Source organism: Entelurus aequoreus, linkage group LG23 (genome assembly GCF_033978785.1).
Source record: "Entelurus aequoreus isolate RoL-2023_Sb linkage group LG23, RoL_Eaeq_v1.1, whole genome shotgun sequence".
Lineage (NCBI taxonomy): Eukaryota > Metazoa > Chordata > Actinopteri > Syngnathiformes > Syngnathidae > Entelurus > Entelurus aequoreus.
The window spans coordinates 11,538,391-11,558,991 of NC_084753.1; the positions used below are offsets into that span (position 1 = coordinate 11,538,391).

The 20,601-nt window shown below is 37.2% G+C and overlaps 1 protein-coding gene across 2 annotated transcripts in view; it reads left to right on the forward strand.

The window, feature by feature from the left end:
* Positions 1 to 19,137: 19,137 nt before the first annotated feature.
* sptlc2b (serine palmitoyltransferase, long chain base subunit 2b) overlaps positions 19,138 to 20,601 on the forward strand; it is a 79,542-nt gene continuing 78,078 nt past the window's right edge. The window contains exon 1 of one of the 2 annotated variants that reach the window (XM_062033803.1): positions 19,138 to 19,437. In XM_062033803.1, the coding sequence (XP_061889787.1) occupies positions 19,294 to 19,437 (144 nt within the window). In that variant the 5' untranslated portion in view covers positions 19,138 to 19,293. The remainder of the gene's footprint in view (positions 19,438 to 20,601) is intronic. The other variant, XM_062033804.1, reaches the window with a different exon arrangement.

The window sequence follows — 20,601 nt, forward strand, 5'->3', positions numbered from 1 at the left end:
TTTTGAAGCTGCTGTTTTATCTCTGTGAAATAGTAAATGTGCTGAATGTATAGTTTATTAAAGGAGAATAATTATTTTGCACTGAAAATAATATCAAAATCCTCATTAATTTGATTTCGTACAAAACATGCATCTAATTAAATTGATTTAAAAAAGTATTAACATTGTTTCACTTAATATAGCTCCGTGCATTTCTGTTTAAGCAAGATCTCACTAAAATATCATTCACACAAGTAGATATATATATATTTTTTAAATATTTTTGAGGACATTTTAAATTTAGCTAGCTTTAGTTAAAAGGCACACAACATCACAGGCGCTCCAAAAGTTATTTTTAGTGCCAGTTCTCTCACTCGAGCTGTGTTGGTACTTGTGCTCTATTGCACTCATGCTCTGGCTTTGCATGGTGGTTTTTTTAAGTCATTGTAGTGAAAAAAGAGCATTGTAAATAGGAGTGTCTAGCAGCTACACAACAGCTAAGCACAGAAACTAAACATACCTAATAATCATTGAGCAATATTACAGTCTAAAACAGCACTTTTGTCAATATTAACAAGCATCAAATAATTATAGTTACGTATCACTTACACATACAAAGAAGAAGAAGCATATTGGAAAGTATCCAGTAACAAACGTGTCCGCTTCATTCCACTGAGCTTAACTTCATGATTTTTTTTTTTAATTCATTTATTTTGTTTTATTAAAAATGTATATAGATAAGATATACATTCAAAAAATAAACGTCATTAATTATTTTGACCACTAGGTGTCATCAAAACAAATTACTACTCCTCTTCAATTTAAAAACAGCATAAGACTAATAAGGTGAGTGTTTTCATACCTATAATTGTTCTCTGACTAATTTCACTTGATCAAACCTTTTTTTTTTTCCCAAAAAAGGCACTAAAAACAATTGCGGCTGTGATATGATTTAACACGAGATCTCATGTGGCGCCACAAAAGTCATCCTTAGCGCAGCGACGCCATGCGACTCCTACCTGCTGTCATGCAGACCTTCACTCACGCCAAGAGACAAGCCTGTGTGACGATCTCATCTGGTTCTTTTGTCATCGGTTTTTCCTCGCTAAACTGACTTGTGCTCAGATCAAAAAGATCTCGCCGTGAGGCAATGGAAGGCCAGCGGGGACCGTTGTGAACACCTGGCAGGGGAGTCGCCCTGACACAAATCCATGATGAGCTTACAGTGAAAGTGCATCAGTCCATTTTGGATCATCAGTGGGGGTGAGTACTGCAACATGAGGAATACTACAATCCATTATTATTATTATTATTACTGGCTTTCTGCTGACTACTTTTCACAAACTTACTGCAGACCTTACACGTTTTAATTAGAGATGTCCGATAATATCGGCAGTCCGATATTATCGGCCGATAAATGCTTTATAATGTAATATCGGAAATTATTGGTATTGGTTTCAAAAAGTAAAATGTATGACTTTTTAAAACGCCGCTGTACAGAGTGGTACACGGACGTAGGGAGAAGTACAGAGCAGTTGCGTCTCCCAGTCATACTTGCCAACCCTCCCGATTTTCCCGGGAGACTCCCGAATTTCAGTGCCCCTCCCGAAAATCTCCCGGGGCAACCATTCTCCTGATTTCCACCCAGACAACAATATAGGGGGCGTGCCTTAAAGGCACTTGTCTTTGCGTGCCGGCCCAGTCGCATAATATCTACGGCTTTTCACACACATAAGTGAATGCAAGCATACTTGGTCAACAGCCATACAGGTCACACTGAGGGTGATCGTATAAACAACTTTAACACTGTTACAAATATGCGCCACACTGTGAACCCACACCAAAAATACCCAGAACCTCTTGCAGCACTAACTCTTCCGGGACGCTACAATATACACCCCCCGCTACTCCGATCCCACCTCAACCTCCTCATGCTCTCTCAGGGAGAGCATATCCCAAATTCCAAGCTGCTGTTTTGAGGCATGTTAAAAAAAAATAATGCACTTTGTGACTTCAATAATAAATATGGCAGTGCCGTGTTGGCATTTTTTTCCATAACTTGAGTTGATTTATTTTGGAAAACCTTGTTACATTGTTTAATGCATCCAGCGGGGCATCACAACAAAATTAGGCATAATGATGTGTTAATTCCACGACTGTATATATCGGTATCAGTTGATATCGGAATCGGTAATTAAGAGTTGGACAATATCGGAATATCGGATATCGGCAAAAAAGCCATTATCGGACATCTCTAGTTTTAATCTTGCAAGATCTTGTCACCCCTAGTATATTATACATACATACATACAATATATATATACACACACACAGTATATAACAATTAAATCTATCATGGTGACAAGCAACACCTGAGCTTCCTCCTTCCTTTCTCCACCATTAGTTCCTGGTGCATATTCACGCCACTCCTCATATATACCCCAGCAGTCGACTGCTGGCCAGGAAATGAGTAAATATGTGTCCTGGCCTGCCTCTCTGCATCTTCCATGATGGGAAATCTATTAGAGTGGAGGACTTAGACAGGCAGAACCACGTCTAATGGTTGTGTCAGTCAGAATGAAGCCTTGCAGCCAAACAGCAGTGATGACCCCCCCCCCACCAACTGTTAATGGGGGTGCACGTCAACCACGCCGGGATGTGCAGTGACAGGAAGTGATGGACGCCTGCATCTTTATTCCAGGAAAGAGCTGCGGGGGTGTTTTGACTTGCAGCGTGAGGTCATAGAGTTGGGAACGCTGTTTTATTTGTCATCTTCTCACTTTTACAGCACAGGTGTCAAACTCAAGACCATCCTTTTAATGTGACCCGCCCTGCGTCATTTTATGTGGCCTGCCACATTATACTGTATGTAGTCTGGTGTGCCTTATTTTGTGTGGTCTGCCACTTCATTTTATGTCGTCTGGTATGCCACATATTTTATGTGGCCTGGTCTACCCCATTATTTTGTGTGGTCCGCCACGTTATTTTATGTTGTCTGGTCTGCCACGTCATTTTACGTGGTCTGGTCTGCCACCTTATTTTATGTGGCCCGCCCTGTGTCATTTCTGGTGGCCCGCCACATTATTTTATGTGGTCCTGTTTGCCCCAATATTTTGTGTGGTCCGCCACTTCATTTTATGTCGTCTCGTCTGGCACATTTTTAAGATGGCCTGTCGCTTCATTCTATGTGGTCTGGTGTGCCTCATTATTTTGTGTGGTCTGCTACTTCATTTAACGTGGGTCGCCACATCATTTTATGTGGCCCGCCACTTTACTTGATGTGGTCTGATCTGCCACATTATTTTAAGTTGCCCGCCACTTCATTTTGTGTGGTCCGCCACTTTATTTTATATTGTCTAGTCTGCCACTTAATTTTACGCGGCCCGCCGTGTTATTTTATGTGGTCTGGTCTGCCACATTATTTTATGTGTCCGGCCCTGCGTCCTTTTATGTGGCCTGCCACATTATTTTATGTGGTTTGTGGTCTGCATGATTATTTTGTGTGGTCCACCACTTTATTTTATGTTGTCTAGTCTGCCACTTCATTTTACGTGGTCTGGTCTGCATCATCTTACGTGGTCTGGTCTGCCACCTTATTTTATGTGGCCCGCCACATTATTTTATGTGGTCTGGTCTGCCCCAATATATTGTGTGGTCCGCCACTTCATTTTATGTCGTCTGGTCTGCCACATTTTTTAAGTAGCCTGTCGCTTCATTCTATGTGGTCTGGTCTGCCTCATTATTTTGTGTGGTCTGCTACTTCATTTAATGTGGGTCGTCACTTTACTTGATGTGGTTTGGTCTGCCACATTATTTTAAGTTGCCCGCCACTTCATTTTGTGTGGTCCGCCACTTTATTTTATATTGTCTAGTCTGCCACTTAAAGGCCTACTGAAACCCACTACTACCGACCACGCAGTCTGATAGTTTATACATCAATGATGAAATCTTAACATTATAACACATGCCAATACGGCCGGGTTAACTTATAAAGTGACATTTTAAATTTGCCGCTAAACTTCCGGTTCGAAACGCCTCTGAGGATGACGTATGCGCGTGACGTAGCCCGGCGAACACGGGTATGCCTTCCACATTGAAGCCAATACGAAAAAGCTCTGTTTTCATTTCATAATTCCACAGTATTCTGGACATATGTGTTCGTGAATCTGTTGCAATCATGTTCATTGCATTATGGAGAAGGAAGCTGAGCAAGCAAAGAAGAAAGTTGTCGGTGCGAAATGGACGTATTTTTCGAACGTAGTCAGCAACAACAGGACACAGCCGGCGCTTCTTTGTTTACATTCCCGAAAGATGCAGTCAAGATGGAACAACTCGGATAACAGAGACTCTAACCAGGAGGACTTTTGACTTCGATACACAGACGCCTGTAGAGAACTGGGACAACACAGACTCTTACCAGGATTACTTTGATTTGGATGACAAAGACGCAGACGTGCTACTGTGAGTATGCAGCTTTGGCTTCTAAACATTTGATCGCTTGACCGTATGTGCGCAACTTTTTTTTGCGTATGTACGTAACTTTTTTAAAATATATAAGCTTTATGAACCTTGGGTTAGGTGAACGGTCTTTTGGGCTGAGTGATTGTGTGTGTTGATCAGGTGTTTGAATTGTATTGGCGTGTTCTATGGAGCTAGGAGCTAGCATAGGAGCTAGCATAACAAACACGCAGGTGTTTTTATGCAGGATTAATTTGTGGCATATTAAATATAAGCCTGGTTGTGTTGTGGCTAATAGAGTATATATATGTCTTGTGTTTATTTACTGTTGTAGTCATTCCCAGCTGAATATCAGGTACCGTGAGTATGCAGCCTTGGCTGCTGAACATTTGATAGCTTGACCGTATGTGCGCGTCACGTACGTAACTTTTTAGAAATATATAAGCTTTATGAACCTTGGGTTAGGTGAACGGTCTTTTGGGCTGAGTGATTGTGTGTGTTGATCAGGTGTTTGAATTGTATTGGCGTGTTCTATGGAGCTAGGAGCTAGCAGAGGAGCTAGGAGCTAGCGTAACAAACACGCAGGTGTTTTTATGCAGGATTAATTTGTGGCATATTAAATATAAGCCTGGTTGTGTTGTGGCTAATAGAGTATATATATGTCTTGTGTTTATTTACTGTTGTAGTCATTCCCAGCTGAATATCAGGTACCGTGAGTATGCAGCCTTGGCTGCTAAACATTTGATAGCTTGACCGTATGTGCGCGTCACGTACGTAACTTTTTAAAAATATATAAGCTTTATGAACCTTGGGTTAGGTGAACGGTCTTTTGGGCTGAGTGATTGTGTGTGTTGATCGGGTGTTTGAATTGTATTGGCGTGTTCTATGGAGCTAGGAGCTAGCAGAGGAGCTAGGAGCTAGCGTAACAAACACGCAGGTGTTTTTATGCAGGATTAATTTGTGGCATATTAAATATAAGCCTGGTTGTGTTGTGGCTAATAGAGTATATATATGTCTTGTGTTTATTTACTGTTGTAGTCATTCCCAGCTGAATATCAGGTCACCCCCGGCTCTCACAGCATCTTCCCTATCTGAATAGCTTCAACTCCCCACTAGTCCTTCACTTGCACTTTAATCATCCACAAATCTTTCATCCTCGCTCAAATTAATGGGGAAATTGTCGCTTTCTCGGTCCGAATCTCTCTCACTTCATGCGGCCATCATTGTAAACAATAGGGAACTTTGCGTATATGTTCAACTGACTACGTCACGCTACTTCCGGTAGGGGCAAGCCTTTTTTTATCAGATACCAAAAGTTGCAATCTTTATCGTCGTTGTTCTATACTAAATCCTTTCAGCAAAAATATGGCAATATCGCGAAATGATCAAGTATGACACATAGAATAGATCTGCTATCCCCGTTTAAATAAAAAAAATTCATTTCAGTAGGCCTTTAATTTTATGCGGCCTGCCGTATCATTTTATGTGGTCTGGTCTGCCACATTATTTTATGTGACTGGCCCGTCGTGTCATTTTATGTGGTCTGGTCTGCCACATTATTTTATGTGTCGGGCCATGCGTCATTTCATGTGGCCTGCCACATTAGTTTATGTGGTTTGTGGTCTGCATGATTATTTTGTGTGGTCCACCACTTCATTTTATGTGGCCCGTTGCTTCATTTAATGTGGTCTGATCTTCCACTTTATTTTATGTGGTCCATCACATAATTTTATGTGGTCTGGTCTGCCACTTCTTTTTTACGAGGCCCACCCTGCGTCATTTTATGTGGCCCGCCACATTATTTCATGTAGTCTGGTCCGCTACATTTTTTTACGTGGCCGGCCGTGGCAGTTTATGTGGCCCCCTACATTATTTTATGTGGCCTGGTCCGCAATATTATTTTATGTGGCCCCCAACATTCATTTTAGGTGGCCCGCCACATTATTTTATATGGCCTACCACATAATTTTACATGGCCTGCTGCATCATTTTATGTGTTCAATAAAACAATATCAATATATATCGAGATAGACACGTTATCCATAAAAAATGTTCGCCAGAACGTCAAATTTTTTTCCCTTCTTTGTCGGAAGAAAGTGGAAGTATGGTAGCAAGGTTGGTTGCACGAACAAAGACACTCGCTCTCTGGTAACCGAGGAACGCAGGAAGTGTTCACTGATCAGTGGGAGTGACACGCTAACAGCCAATCAGAAAACAGTGTCAACTATCAAATTTGGTTGTGTGGCGGTTGATTCTTTGCATGGAGTGAGAAGAGAAAGTCAAAATGACGAAATTGTGGCTAAAAGAGGAAAAGTCCCAGAGACAGTATGGCACTTTCATGGATTTTTTCAAAGGGACCATAGTCAGACCAGTGTGGTCTGTAAATGATGCAAGGCAAGACCGCTAATACCACACCACATTAGCCACGCTCACCCTTTAGAGCACAGCTGTAGCTTCCTGGCACTAAACTTGCAGAAAATAGTACCGTAATATATTTAAGCTTTTATTTTGACGTTAAAACATGTTTGGTAAATATGATAATATAATATTTGTTGCAATATTGGATACTATTAAAGTTTAAAAGGTATATGCAATTTCATGCAGTACATACGCGGTATTTGTCAAAATGGAAAAACAAATACATTTAGTAAGAAAAGATAAAGGACTTTACTGACGCATATTATTTCCAGGCGTTCACGGGCTGTATAAAATGATTTGGCACCTGCGGTCTAGAACAGTGATTCTCAAACTGAGCTACAAAGAATCACCTCTTTAAATATTCCAACACAGTGTTACTGTTCAAACTGTAATGTTGCAGTGTTACAAAATATTCAATATACTTGCCTCGTTTTTGTGTGAATACTTAGGCCTACTACGCTACTGCATTTGAATGTTGGTCATTATGGTGGCACTGTTAGAACACATTATTATTATTATTGGTCATAGACATATAATTTACAGTTTTATCAGAATGTCTTCCGCTAACATCCACGTAACCCCGGCGCTGATCCCATTAAAGCTGCTGTCTTATCGCCCTTATCTGCTTTGGATCGGACAGGAGCTTAAGTGCCTCTCTGCTCGTCGGCCAGCTTTAAGGCCCGACGTTCCATTATTCCGCAGCTCAAGGTTACGACCTTGAGAGGAAACAAAAAAAACAAAAAAAGGAATTGATTAAAGAATCAAATCATCTGATGTTATCGTCAATGTCTTAATCATGGATGACACACACCTTAAAAGTGCACATCGGTGCTTCAGCAAAGCAACATAAACGCCTTTATGTGGGCCAATACTGCCACCTAGGGGCAGAATGGTGACACAACTAAATAAGCAAGATAAAAAATGACACTGTCCCTTTCAGCACTCAAAATTTAGCAACTGAGCTGCTTTTTTTTTTTTACTGCTAAAATATACGGACGTTGTTTTTACATTTCTGAACATGGAAAAAAGTACCACTTTTATTTTTACAGTCAAATTATGGCAACTGAGCTGCCAGTTTGTTTTTTTTACTGTAAAATCTACGGTTGCTTTTACAGTGCATAACTGTGAATGGAGAAACGGTTCTACTGTTATTTTTACAGCTACATTTTAGCAACTGATCTACTGATATTTTTTTATTTTTACACACAATTACTGTAGAGTGAAAACTACCACCTACAGTATATGGTAAAATTCTGGCAAATAAGCTGTTTTTTACCGTAAAATCTAGTGACTTTTTTTCAGTGCATTTCTTTTTAAATTAAAAAACAGTACTACTGTTATTTTTACGGTAAAATTTAAGAGACTGAGCTGCCAGCTTTTTTTTTACCGTAAAATCTACGGTTGGTCTTACAGTGCATTACTGTAAATGGAGAAATGGTACTACTGTTATTTTTACAGCAACATTTTAGCAACTGAGCTACCAGCTTTTTACCTTAAAATCAGTTGGATTTTTTTTTACACAGAATTACTGTAAAGTGAAAAACTAACACTTTTACGGTAAAATTCTGGCAAATGAGCTGCTTTTTACCGTAAAATCTAGTGACTTTTTTTCCACAGTAATTACCTTAAATGGAAAAACAGTACTACTGTTATTTTTACAGTAAAATTTAAAGACTGAGCTGCCAGTTTTTTATTACCGTAAAATCTACGTGTTTTTCACATAATTACTTTAGAGTAAACTGTACCACTTCTAATTTTACGGTAAAAAATCTGGCAACTCAGCTGCCCGTTTTATTACTGTAAAATATACTGACGTTTTTACAGTGCATTACTGAAAATGAAAAAACAGTACCACTTTTATTTTTACAGTCAAATTATGGCGACTCAGTTGCCAGTTTTTTTTACTGTAAAATCTATGCTTGCTTTTACAGTACATTACTGTAAATGGAGAAACGGTACTACTGTTATTTTTACAGCGACATTTTAGCGACTGAGCTACCAGTTTTTTTACCGTAAAATCTGTTAGGTTTTTTTTACACAGAATTACTGTAAAGTGAAAAACTACCACTTTTACAGTAAAATTCTGGCAAATCAGCCGTATTTACCGTAAAATGTAGTGACTTTTTCCACAGTGCATTAATTTAAATGAAAAAACAGTATTACTATTATTTTTACCGTAAAATCTATGTGATTGTTTTACACAGAATTACTTTAGAGTAAACTCTACTACTTATAATTTTACGTTAAAATTCTGGCAATTAAACTGCCTGTTTTTTTTTTTTTTTACCGTAAAATCTACTGATTTTTTTGTTTTTTGTTTTCAGTAAATGGAAAAACGATAACACTTTCATTTTAATAGCACAATTCTGGTGATTGAGCTGCCAGTATTTTTAATTGTTAAATCCATAGTAGTTTTTACAGTACATTAGTGTAAATGTAAAAAAAAAAGTACTACTGTTATTTTTACAGTAAAATTCTGGTTTATTTTATTTACAAAATCTTGGAGACAAATGTAATATAAAGTATTAAGAGATAGGAACAGACCCAACAAAGCAACCAAGAGAGCAAACTCTGTCTTAGGCTGCCCACTAGCCAATGTCCGCTTCGCGCGAATGAGCAAGAATCAGTCCAGGGAGATTAAAGTGTCCGGTACATGCTCAGGGCTCCATAAAGCTCGCCCATTCCTCTTTTCTTTTTTTTTTTAATTAATTAAAAAAAAAAGTTTATAAAATTTTAAAAAAGAAAATCATTTGAAGAAAGAAAAACAACAAGCTTGTCCATTCCTTTTTTAAATAGGTAGAATTTAAAAAAATAAAAATAAAAAAAATAATAATAATTTAAAGAGGAAAAAAAGCTTGTCCATTCCTTTTTTTTTCAATAAATAAAATAATTTTTGTTTTAAATAATTTAAAGAAAAAACATAACCTTGTCAATTATTCATTTTAAATAAAATATAAAATAACTTAAAGGTAGAAAAAAAGAAGCTCGTTCATTCCTTTTTTTTTTTTTTTTATAAAAAAAATTAAAATAAAGAAAAAAATAAGCTCATAATTCCTCTTTTTTTTTTAAATAATTTAAAGAAAAAAAGATAGTATCTTCCCGTTTTTAATAAATAAAATGAAACATGAAACAAAAAAAACCACACACAATTTTTTTTACATATATGAAAACTCTTCCATTACTTTTTTAAATAAATTTAAAAAAAAAGATATATATATATATATATTTTTTTTTTTTATTTATTTTTTTTTTATAAAAGCTTTTCCATGCAATTCTCCACGCTAGCTCTACCTCTTCTTACGCATCTCCTCCGGCCTCCACGCAGACTCCTTTGTGGCAGAGGGCCACATGCAAACATGGCCATGGCTCCGCCGAAGCGGATCCAAAAGTTCATCAAAAAGCATCGCTGTAGCCACGAAAGTGACACTCCTTGTTATGTAGTCCCAAAAGTTGCCCAATCCAAAAGGCAAAAAACACACAACGGCACCATCTTACTTATATTTATTATTCGTGCATCTTTCTTGAAAAACTAGTGAAGCTTGTTTTCGAAATTTAATCTATGGTCCTTGAACGCACCACAGTTATGTGCTATGACATGCAAAAGTGAAACTTAAACAGCTTTGTCCGATGCTGCCACTAATATATTTATTACATTTTTACCTTTTTTCTATCACCTCATCCTGGTTCTCACATGTTTACTGTGTGTGTGCGTGTGCGTGTGCGTGTGCGTGTGCGTGTGTGTGTGTGTGTGCATAAACGTGAGCTTTGATGACTTTACGACGTCTGTGTCTAGTGAACAGGGAAGCTCAAACAACCTTATTATTGAACTTAGACATCAAATGTGATTATCATCTGAACTTTTGTGAAGTATTTTATAACTGACGGATTTAAATGACAGAAATATTCTTTACAAAAGCCCAGGTTATGGTCATGTGGCCCTCTAGTGGTTGTGGCCCCACAAGTGTTTATGCTCTGCATATTCTGAAAATCATTAAATCATGCACCATTGAATACTTGTATGATTTTATACACTTTTTTGCAGTATACAGGAGACCTGGAAAAGTAACTTGAATATGCAAATCAGTTACTTTTTTAGAGTACAGTACAGCTAACAGAGTAATGCTGAAGAACCGAAGCAACTGTAACGTTAGACTTAAATTACGGTTATTTAAAAGTGGCTGTTCTTGCACTCAATTGATTTGTGTTTTGAGAAAAGAGAAGATGAGATAAAAGTTTAAGGATGCCCAGAAGGTCAATTAATTTGCACAGAACTGATAACGATAAACAAACAAATATTCACTCGGCCACTAAAATGTGAGCTGTTGTCTTAAGATCACTAAAAGTTGTGTTAATTCATAAAACACTGGATAAACTTTGACAATAATTTACAAAAGTATTTAGCTTCCATTACACTTGTTGAAAAAAGACATGAAAATGGACAATGTTGAATATTTGTTTCTGCACATTAGTGATGTGTTGATCGATACTGAAATATCGATACCAGACCTTTATGCTCGAATATCGATCCTCAAATCAACATATCGATACTTTTGATACTTTAGTTCAGCGGTGTCCAAATGTTTTCCACCAAGGGCCGCATATTGAAAAGTCAAAGTATGCGGGGGCCACATTGATATTTTCTTATTTTTAAATAAAATGCTAAAACAGATAATTGTGCCAGCCATGTATTATAGGTGACTATATTATTATTATTATTAGTTGAAACATTTCAGCTCATTAAAGCCCATTTTTTTGCTCTTTTTTCTTACATTTTTACTATTGTTTTGTTCTGTTAAAATAGAATAAAAAGCAATACAATTGTGTACAGAGTGTGTCCAAAAATTCTGCTTGTGCGAAAATATAAATACATTTAACAGTGTTTATTATGGTTGTTGGGTTTATTCAAAATAATGCATGACTTGGTATTATTTTATTTTTTAATGAACTAATTTTAAGTATTTTTTATTTTAATTTTAAAAGCTAATATTTCAGATAAGAGGTGTCTAGTATGCAGGGCCATATTAAAAAATAAAAATGCTAAAAACAGTTAATGTGTCAGCTTTGTATTATAGGTGACTGAAGATATTATTATTGATTATTAGAACGTTTCTTTAAGTTTTGCTGTGTTTTTTTGCTTGTAAGAATAGAATTTAAAAAAAAATAATACCATTGTGTAACTGCATTGTGGCCCCAGCCAGTGTGTCCAAAATTATGTCTGTACAAAAATATTAATGTTCAGTTATACATTTAACAGTGTTTATTATGGTTATTGTAATTTTTCAAATTATAATTTTTTTTTATTATTTTATTTTTAATTAACTAAACTTTGTTTATATTTTAAGTATATTTTATTTTTATTTTGATAGCTTATAATAGTTTAGAAAAAAGGTGTCTCAACCTTTTCAATCAAGGGCCGCATACTGAAACGTCAAGTGCTAAATGCTAAAAAGAGATATTATATTTAAATTAATGTGTTATAGGTGACAATCATATTGTTATGGTTATTTGTTTAAAAATGTAAGCTTCTGCTATTTTTTTTCTTACATTTTTACTGTTGGTTTTCAGATAGCAATGTTGTTATTTGAAAATAGACAACTTTTTGAAACACGTTGGGTACGTTTGCACAAAGTATCTGATCGGTATCGCCGATACCAGTCTGAATATTACTTGGTATCGGATGGGGAAAAAAATCAGCATTACTCCACATTTGAAGAACACGCAATTAGGATAAAAATGAAGGCAAAACTTTGAAAAAATTCCAGAAAAATTTAAATATGCAGGAATCTTCCTTTTTATTATTATTTACATAACATGTTTAAAGTATCAACCAAGTTAGAATATATTTTTGTATTAATGATAAAAAATATATATACAAATATGAATATTTACATTCTTTATTTTCCCTAATCCTGCCCATTTCCTTTAAAAAATGTTTGAATCCCAGTGGAGCATTATATTAATAAAACACTGCATAAATCCCCTAGTTGTGATGGGAGTCTTATAACGATAAATAAATAATATTAAAGACCGAAAATGGGAGAATAAACTAAACCTTGTTTAGGGCCACACAAATCCTAGGACCAATGAATAAAAGTTGGGCGACAAAAAAGGCCCTTGGGCCGCACTTTGGACTCCCATGCAGAAACAGATAGGATTTCGGACACAGGTGTCAAACTCAAGGCCCAGGGGCCAGATCTGGCCCGTGACATTATTTTATCTGGCATGCAAACACCTGGAAATCATGTGTCAATAAAGTACTTAATATATTCTCACTAATTGTAATTTATTTTTTTCATTTTGACAGAAAAAATATATGTATTGCTTGAAATTGCATACCTTTTAAACTTTAATGGTATCCATTATTGCAACAAATATTACAGTATAATATCATACTTTCCAAAAAATGTTTGTCTAAATACAAATAAATACTTAAATATCTGCTTGACTTATTATTTTACAGCAAACTACCCATCAAATTAATAAAAATGACAATACATGTGTCTTTACAGCATATTACTGTAAATCAGAAAAAAACTACCAGTTTTTTGCGTTAAAATTCTGTTGATTGACTGCCGTTTTTGGACTGTAAAATCTTGTTTTTAACGGTGTATTACTGTGAATGAAAAAAACGATCCATTTGTTTTTACGGTACAAAAACTGGCAGCTACGTTGCCAGAATAAAAAAGGAACTTGTACAGTTTTTCCATTAACAATATTATGTTGTAAAAAACAATGTAAATTTAACACAAATTCTGGCAACTGAGCTGCCAGCTTTTTCCGTAAACCCCCCCCCCCCCCTAAAAAACAGTGGTACTGTTTTTCCATTTACTGTAAAATGTAAGTTTTAAAAGACACTTTGTATATGTAAAGTTTTTACTGTAAGATCAACAGTCTACTTAAAACAATTTATATAATTAATAATGAAATCCAGTGGCAAATTCATACATTATTCACTGTTACAAGTGGCCCTCTGATGGCAGCCATAACTGCGATGTGGACCTCAATGAAAACGAGTTTGACATCTCTGATTTAGGACGTGACCATGTACAATATTTGAAAAAGAAAGTACATCTACACATTCCATACAACCTCACTATATATATATATATATATATATATATATATATATATATATATATACAGTCAAGAAAATAAGTATTTGAACACCCTGCTATTTTGCAAGTTCCCCCACTTTGAAATCATGGAGGGGTCTGAAATTTTCACGGTAGGTGCATGTCCACTGTATGAGAGATGTATGAGGAAAAAAAATCCAGAAATCACAATCTATGATTTTTTAACAATTTATTCGTGTGATACAGCTGAAAATAAGTATTTGAACACCTGTCTATCAGCTAAAATTCTGACCCTCAAAGACCTGTTAGTCCGCCTTTAAAAGTCCTCCTCCACTCCACTGTGTTATCCTGAATCAGATGCACCTGTGTGAGGTCGTTAGCTGCATAAAGACACCTGTCCACCCCATACAATCAGTAAGACGCAAACATTCAGCATGGCTAAGAGCAAAGAGCTGTCCAAAGACACCAGAGACAAAATTGTACAACTCCACAAGGATGGAAAGGGCTACGGAGATATTGCCAAGCAGCTTGGTGAAAAAAGGTCCACTGTTGGAGCAATCATTAGAAAATGGAAGAAGCTAAACATGACGGTCAATCTCAATCGGAGTGGAGCCCCATGCAAGATGTCACCTCGTGGGGTCTCAATGATGCTAAGAAAGGTGAGGAATCAGCCCAGGACTACACGGCAGGACTTGGTCAATGACCTGAAAAGAGCTGGGACATGGTCACTGTTGGTAATACACTAAGACGTCATGGTTTGAAATCATGCATGGCACGGAAGGTTCCCCTGCTTAAACCAGCACGTTAAGGCCCGTCTTAAGTTTGCCAATGGCCATTTGGATGATCCAGAGGAGTCATGGGAGAAAGTTTTGTGGACAGATGAGACCAAAATTGACCTTTTTGGTCATAATTCCACTATGCGTGTTTGGAGGAAGAAGAATGATGCGTACCATCCCAAGAACACCATCCCTACTGTGAAGCATGGGGGTGGTAGCATCATGCTTTGGGGGTGTTTTTCTGCTCATGGGACAGGATGACTGTACTGTATTAAGGAGAGGATGACTGCAGCCATGTATTGTGAGATTTTGGCCAAAAACCTCCTTTCCTCAGTCAGATCATTGAAGATGAGTCGTGGCTGGATCTTCCAACATGACAATGACCTAAAGCACACAGCCAGTAAAACCAAGTAGTGGCTTCGTAAGAACCATATCAAGGTTCCGGAGTGGCCTAGCCAGTCTCCAGACCTAAATCCAATTGAAAATCTTTGGAGGGAGCTGAAAGTCTGTGTTACTCAGCGACAGCCCAGAAACCTGACTGATCTAGAGAAGATCTGTGTGGAGGAGTGGGTGAAAATCCCTCCTGCAGTCTGTGCAAACCTGGTGAAGAACTACAGGAAACGTTTGACCTCTGTAATTGCATACAAAGGCTACTCTACCAAATATTAATGTTGGTGTTCAAATACTTATTTTCAGCTGTATCACACTAATAAATTATTAAAAAATCATAGATTGTGATTTCTGGATTTTTCTTTTTAGGTTATCTCTCATACAGTGGACATGCACCTACCATGAACATTTCAGACCCCTCCATGATTTCTAAGTGGGAGAACTTGCAAAATAGCAGGGTGTTCAAATACTTATTTTCTTGACTGTATATATATATATACTGTATGTATGTATGTATATATATATATATATATATATATATATATATATATATATATATATATATATATATATATATATATATATATATATATATATATATATATATATATATATATATATATTTATTTATTTATTTATTTATTTTTTTGTCCTGTCCAGCTTCTCAGGCAAATCATATTGTTGATGTAGATGCCCATATCGGCTGTACAAATTCACTTTACAAAAGAGAAGTGTGGGATACTTCTCTTGTTGCCTTATTTGTATTTGACTTTATTAAATGGATTTATATTATTATTTGGTGCAGCCGGGCTGGAGCAGGAGGGGATAGAAAGACGAAAAAAAGGAAGACAGAGGGGGAAATTGTGTGCAAACACAACAACAACAATAGAACATCATCAGCAAATAGGATATGTACAAATATGATGGTAAAAGTGATAGCAAAGAAGCAGTTAGTGAAATAAATAATTTCAGAAATGACAATGAACATTATTACACTACAGATGGAGCAATACAATTACCAATAGAAATAGCACTATCGATAATGAATAATAACAATCATTACCTCTGTTATCAAATGCAACAATACATAAATGTAATGACAACTTGAAATACAAAAGAAAGCAGATAAATGGAGAGAAAGAAAGAGAAGCAGACTATATTAACCTTGTAGATCGTTATAGTAACAATAGGTTAAGCTTTGTCAGTGTGTCGTGTGTTACCCAGTTTACCCTAGGGCAACAATGTTAATATATGTTTGATGAAACGTGATTATATGCATGAGTGTATATGCATATGTACTGGTATATGTACAGTATGTGTATATGTATGTTTGTACAGTAAATGTACAAACCCCGTTTCCATATGAGTTGGGATATTGTGTTAGATGTAAATATAAACGGAATACAATGATTTGCAAATCCTTTTCAACTCATATTCAATTGAATGCACTACAAAGACAACATATTTGATGTTCAAACTCGTAAACTTTTTTTTTTTTTTGCAAATAATAATTAACTTAGAATTTCATGGCTGCAACACGTGCCAAAGTAGTTGGGAAAGGGCATGTTCACCACTGTGTTACATGGCCTTTCCTTTTAACAACACTCAGTAACCGTTTGGGAACTGAGGAGACACATTTTTTAAGCTTCTCAGGTGGAATTATTTCCCATTCTTGCTTGATGTACAGCTTAAGTTGTTCAACAGTCTGGGGGTCTCTGTTGTGGTATTTTAGGCTTCATAATGCGCCACACATTTTCAATGGGAGACAGGTCTGGACTACAGGCAGGCCAGTCTAGTACCCGCGCTCTTTTACTATGAAGCCACGTTGATGTAACACGTGGTTTGGCATTGTCTTGCTGAAATAAGCAGGGGCGTCCATGGTAACGTTGCTTGGATGGCAACATATGTTGCTCCAAAACCTGTATGTACCTTTCAACATTAATGCCGCCTTCACAGATGTGTAAGTTACCCATGTCTTGGGCACTAATACACCCCCATACCATCACAGATGCTGGCTTTTCAACTTTGCGCCTATAACAATCCGGATGGTTCTTTTCCTCTTTGGTCCGGAGTACACAACGTCCACAGTTTCCAAAAACAATTTGAAATGTGGACTCGTCAGACCACAGAACACTTTTCCACTTTGAATCAGTCCATCTTAGATGAGCTCAGGCCCAGCGAAGCCGGCAGCGTTTCTGGGCGTTGTTGATAAACTGTTTTCGCCTTGCGTAGGAGAGTTTTAACTTGCAATTACAGATGTAGCGACCAACTGTAGTTACTGATAGTGGGTTTCTGAAGTGTTCCTGAGCCCATGTGGTGATATCCTTTACACACTGATGTCGCTTGTTGATGCAGTACAAGCCTGAGGGATCGAAGGTCACGGGTTTAGCTGCTTACGTGCAGTGATTTCTCCAGATTCTCTGAACCCTTTGATGATATTACGGACCGTAGATGGTGAAATCCCTAAATTCCTTGCAATAGCTGGTTGAGAAAGGTTTTTCTTAAACTGTTCAACTATTTGCTCACACATTTGTTGACAAAGTGGTGACCCTCGCCCCATCCTTGTTTGTGAATGACTGAGCATATCATGGAATCTACTTTTATACACAATCATGGCACCCACCTGTTCCCAATTTGCCTCTTCATCTGTGGGATGTTCCAAATAAGTGTTTGATGAGCATTCCTCAACTTTATCAGTCTTTTTTGCCACCTTTCCCAACTTCGTTGTCACGTGTTGCTGGCATCAAATTCCAAAGTTAATGATTATTTGCAAAAAAAAAAAAAAAGTTCATCAGTTTAAACATCAAATATGTTGTCTTTGTAGCATATTCAACTGAATATGGGTTGAAAATGATTTGCAAATCATTGTATTCCGTTTATATTTACATCTAAAACAATTTCCCAACTCATATGGAAACGGGGTTTGTATATGTACAGTATGTGTATATGTATGTTTGTACAGTGAATGTACACTACCGTTCAAAAGTTTGGGGTCACATTGAAATGTCCTTATTTTTGAAGGAAATGCACTGTACTTTTCAATGAAGATAACTTTAAACTAGTCTTAACTTTAAAGAAATACACTCTATACATTGCTAATGTGGTAAATGACTATTCTAGCTGCAAATGTCTGGTTTTTGGTGCAATATCTACATAGGTGTATAGAGGCCCATTTCCAGCAACTATCACTCCAGTGTTCTAATGGTACAATGTGTTTGCTCATTGGCTCAGAAGGCTAATTGATGATTAGGAAACCCTTGTGCAATCATGTTCACACATCTGAAAACAGTTTAGCTCGTTACAGAAGCTACAAAACTGACCTTCCTTTGAGCAGATTGAGTTTCTGGAGCATCACATTTGTGGGGTCAATTAAACGCTCAAAATGGCCAGAAAAAGAGAACTTTCATCTGAAACTCGACAGTCTATTCTTGTTCTTAGAAATGAAGGCTATTCCACAAAATTGTTTGGGTGACCCCAAACTTTTGAACGGTAGTGTATATGTACAGTATGTGTATATGTATGTTTGTACAGTGAATGCATATGTACAGTATGTGTATATGTATGTTTGTACAGTGAATGCATATGTACAGTATGTGTATATGTATGTTTGTACAGTGAATGCATATGTACAGTGTGTGTATATGTATGTTTGTACAGTGAATGCATATGTACAGTATGTGTATATGTATGTTAGTCCAGTACAACCTCACTATATAAAAGAGGTCCTCCCTGTGACTCACTTTGGTGACAACCTTGACCAGTAAAGAGCGGCGTACCTGCTCAGGTGAGAAGCTACGTCCCAGAGAGGGTATTGGGTTGACGCCTGACCAAAGGTTATTATGGGTTATTTCCATGGGCAGGGCTTCAGGGGGAGACCAGTGACACTCGACAAAGATAAAACTAAGACTAAGAGCCCTCACTCCGGGATGTACATGCCTTAATATTGCATTGGCGGGCAATGTCAGGCAAGAAGAAGGTTTTCTTACGGCAATAAACGATCTTTGTGCACCCTCCAGCGCATGAGCCAATGGCAGCGCGTCGGGGGGCGTGCACTTCCGGCGGGCTCGTGCAGACGCAGCGCAGTGGGCGTCGACCGGAGCGTTTCTCAGGAGTTTCATACATGACTTCCCGATTATCCGCACCCAAGTTGGGCCACTCGAGTTCGGGACATTAGCCGCCGCGCAGCCGAGCCTACAGCGATGACGGAGAGCTCCGCCAACAAACTGCTCAACGGGGACGTCTGTCGCCGCGCCTCGAGTGGCCAGAAAGCCAGCAAAAATGGCTTCGTGAAGAACCACTGCCTGTTCCAACAGCCGCAGAAGTATCGTCGCCCCGGGGAGAAGGTGAGGCCCGCCCGCCCCTCAACCGCTCCACGGAGGGCGGCCCCCCGAACCCTTTCACATCTCCTAGCTAAATGTTGACATTTTCTTTGATAAAGCTAATAATTTATTTTTTTTGCCGTATTTTTTTAAATTTTGATTTAAATGTGCCTTTGAGGCGCCATACATACGTCACATGACTCAGCCGTCAAACATTTCGTTTTTTAACAAGCCCCATGAATAAAAACTACTATTTGAACAAAATATTAGACGAACGCCATTAAATTGGTGAGAATATGTAAAGTTGTCCACCATGTCAACAAACAAATGTGTGTTTACCTTTTACTATTGTCACGTTAAACACATTTAACATGTGCATTTTGTTGTCTCTTTGCTTGGATTCCCGTTCAATAAGCAATATTTACATTATTGTTTATAATCCAGTGAGATATTAATTGATTTAGTGGAGTTTAACTGGCTAACTAGTTGTCTCCAATGGTCGGACGTTACAGGAAGTCCATTATTTTGAAATGCATGGTTTATGTGTCACAATTCAACATGTTCGAGCAATAATAGGAAGAAGCAGATCTTATTTAAACGGTATTTATTATTAAATAAGTTAAACTAACTAGTTGCCTCCAATAAATGGAAGTTACATGGGTGCCATTATTTTGAAAGACATGGTTTACGTGTTTCATTACGTTTACCATGCATTGATTTACGTGGACCCCGACTTAAACAAGTTGAAAAACTTATTCGGGTGGTACCATTTAGTGGTCAATTGTACTGAATATGTACTGTACTGTACAATCTACTAATAAAAGTTCCAATCAATCAATTGTACATTTGTACAATTCCACAAGTCCGAAAAGAAGTAGGAAGAAGCAGATCTTACTTAAGATGTTTTTATTAAGTAATTTAAGCTAACTAGTTGTCTCCAAAGATGTGTTTAAGTAATTTAAGCTAACTAGTTGTCTCCAATGATGAAGTTACCCTGATGCCATTATTTTTGAAATACAAAAATTATTTGTTTCAATACATTGTACATTTTCTTTGATAAAGCTAAGAATTTATTTTTTGCCATATGCTTTTATTTTTATTTAAATGTGCCTCTGAGGCGCCATACATACGTCACATGACTCAACCGTCACACATTTCATTTTTTAACGAACCTCATGAATAAAAACT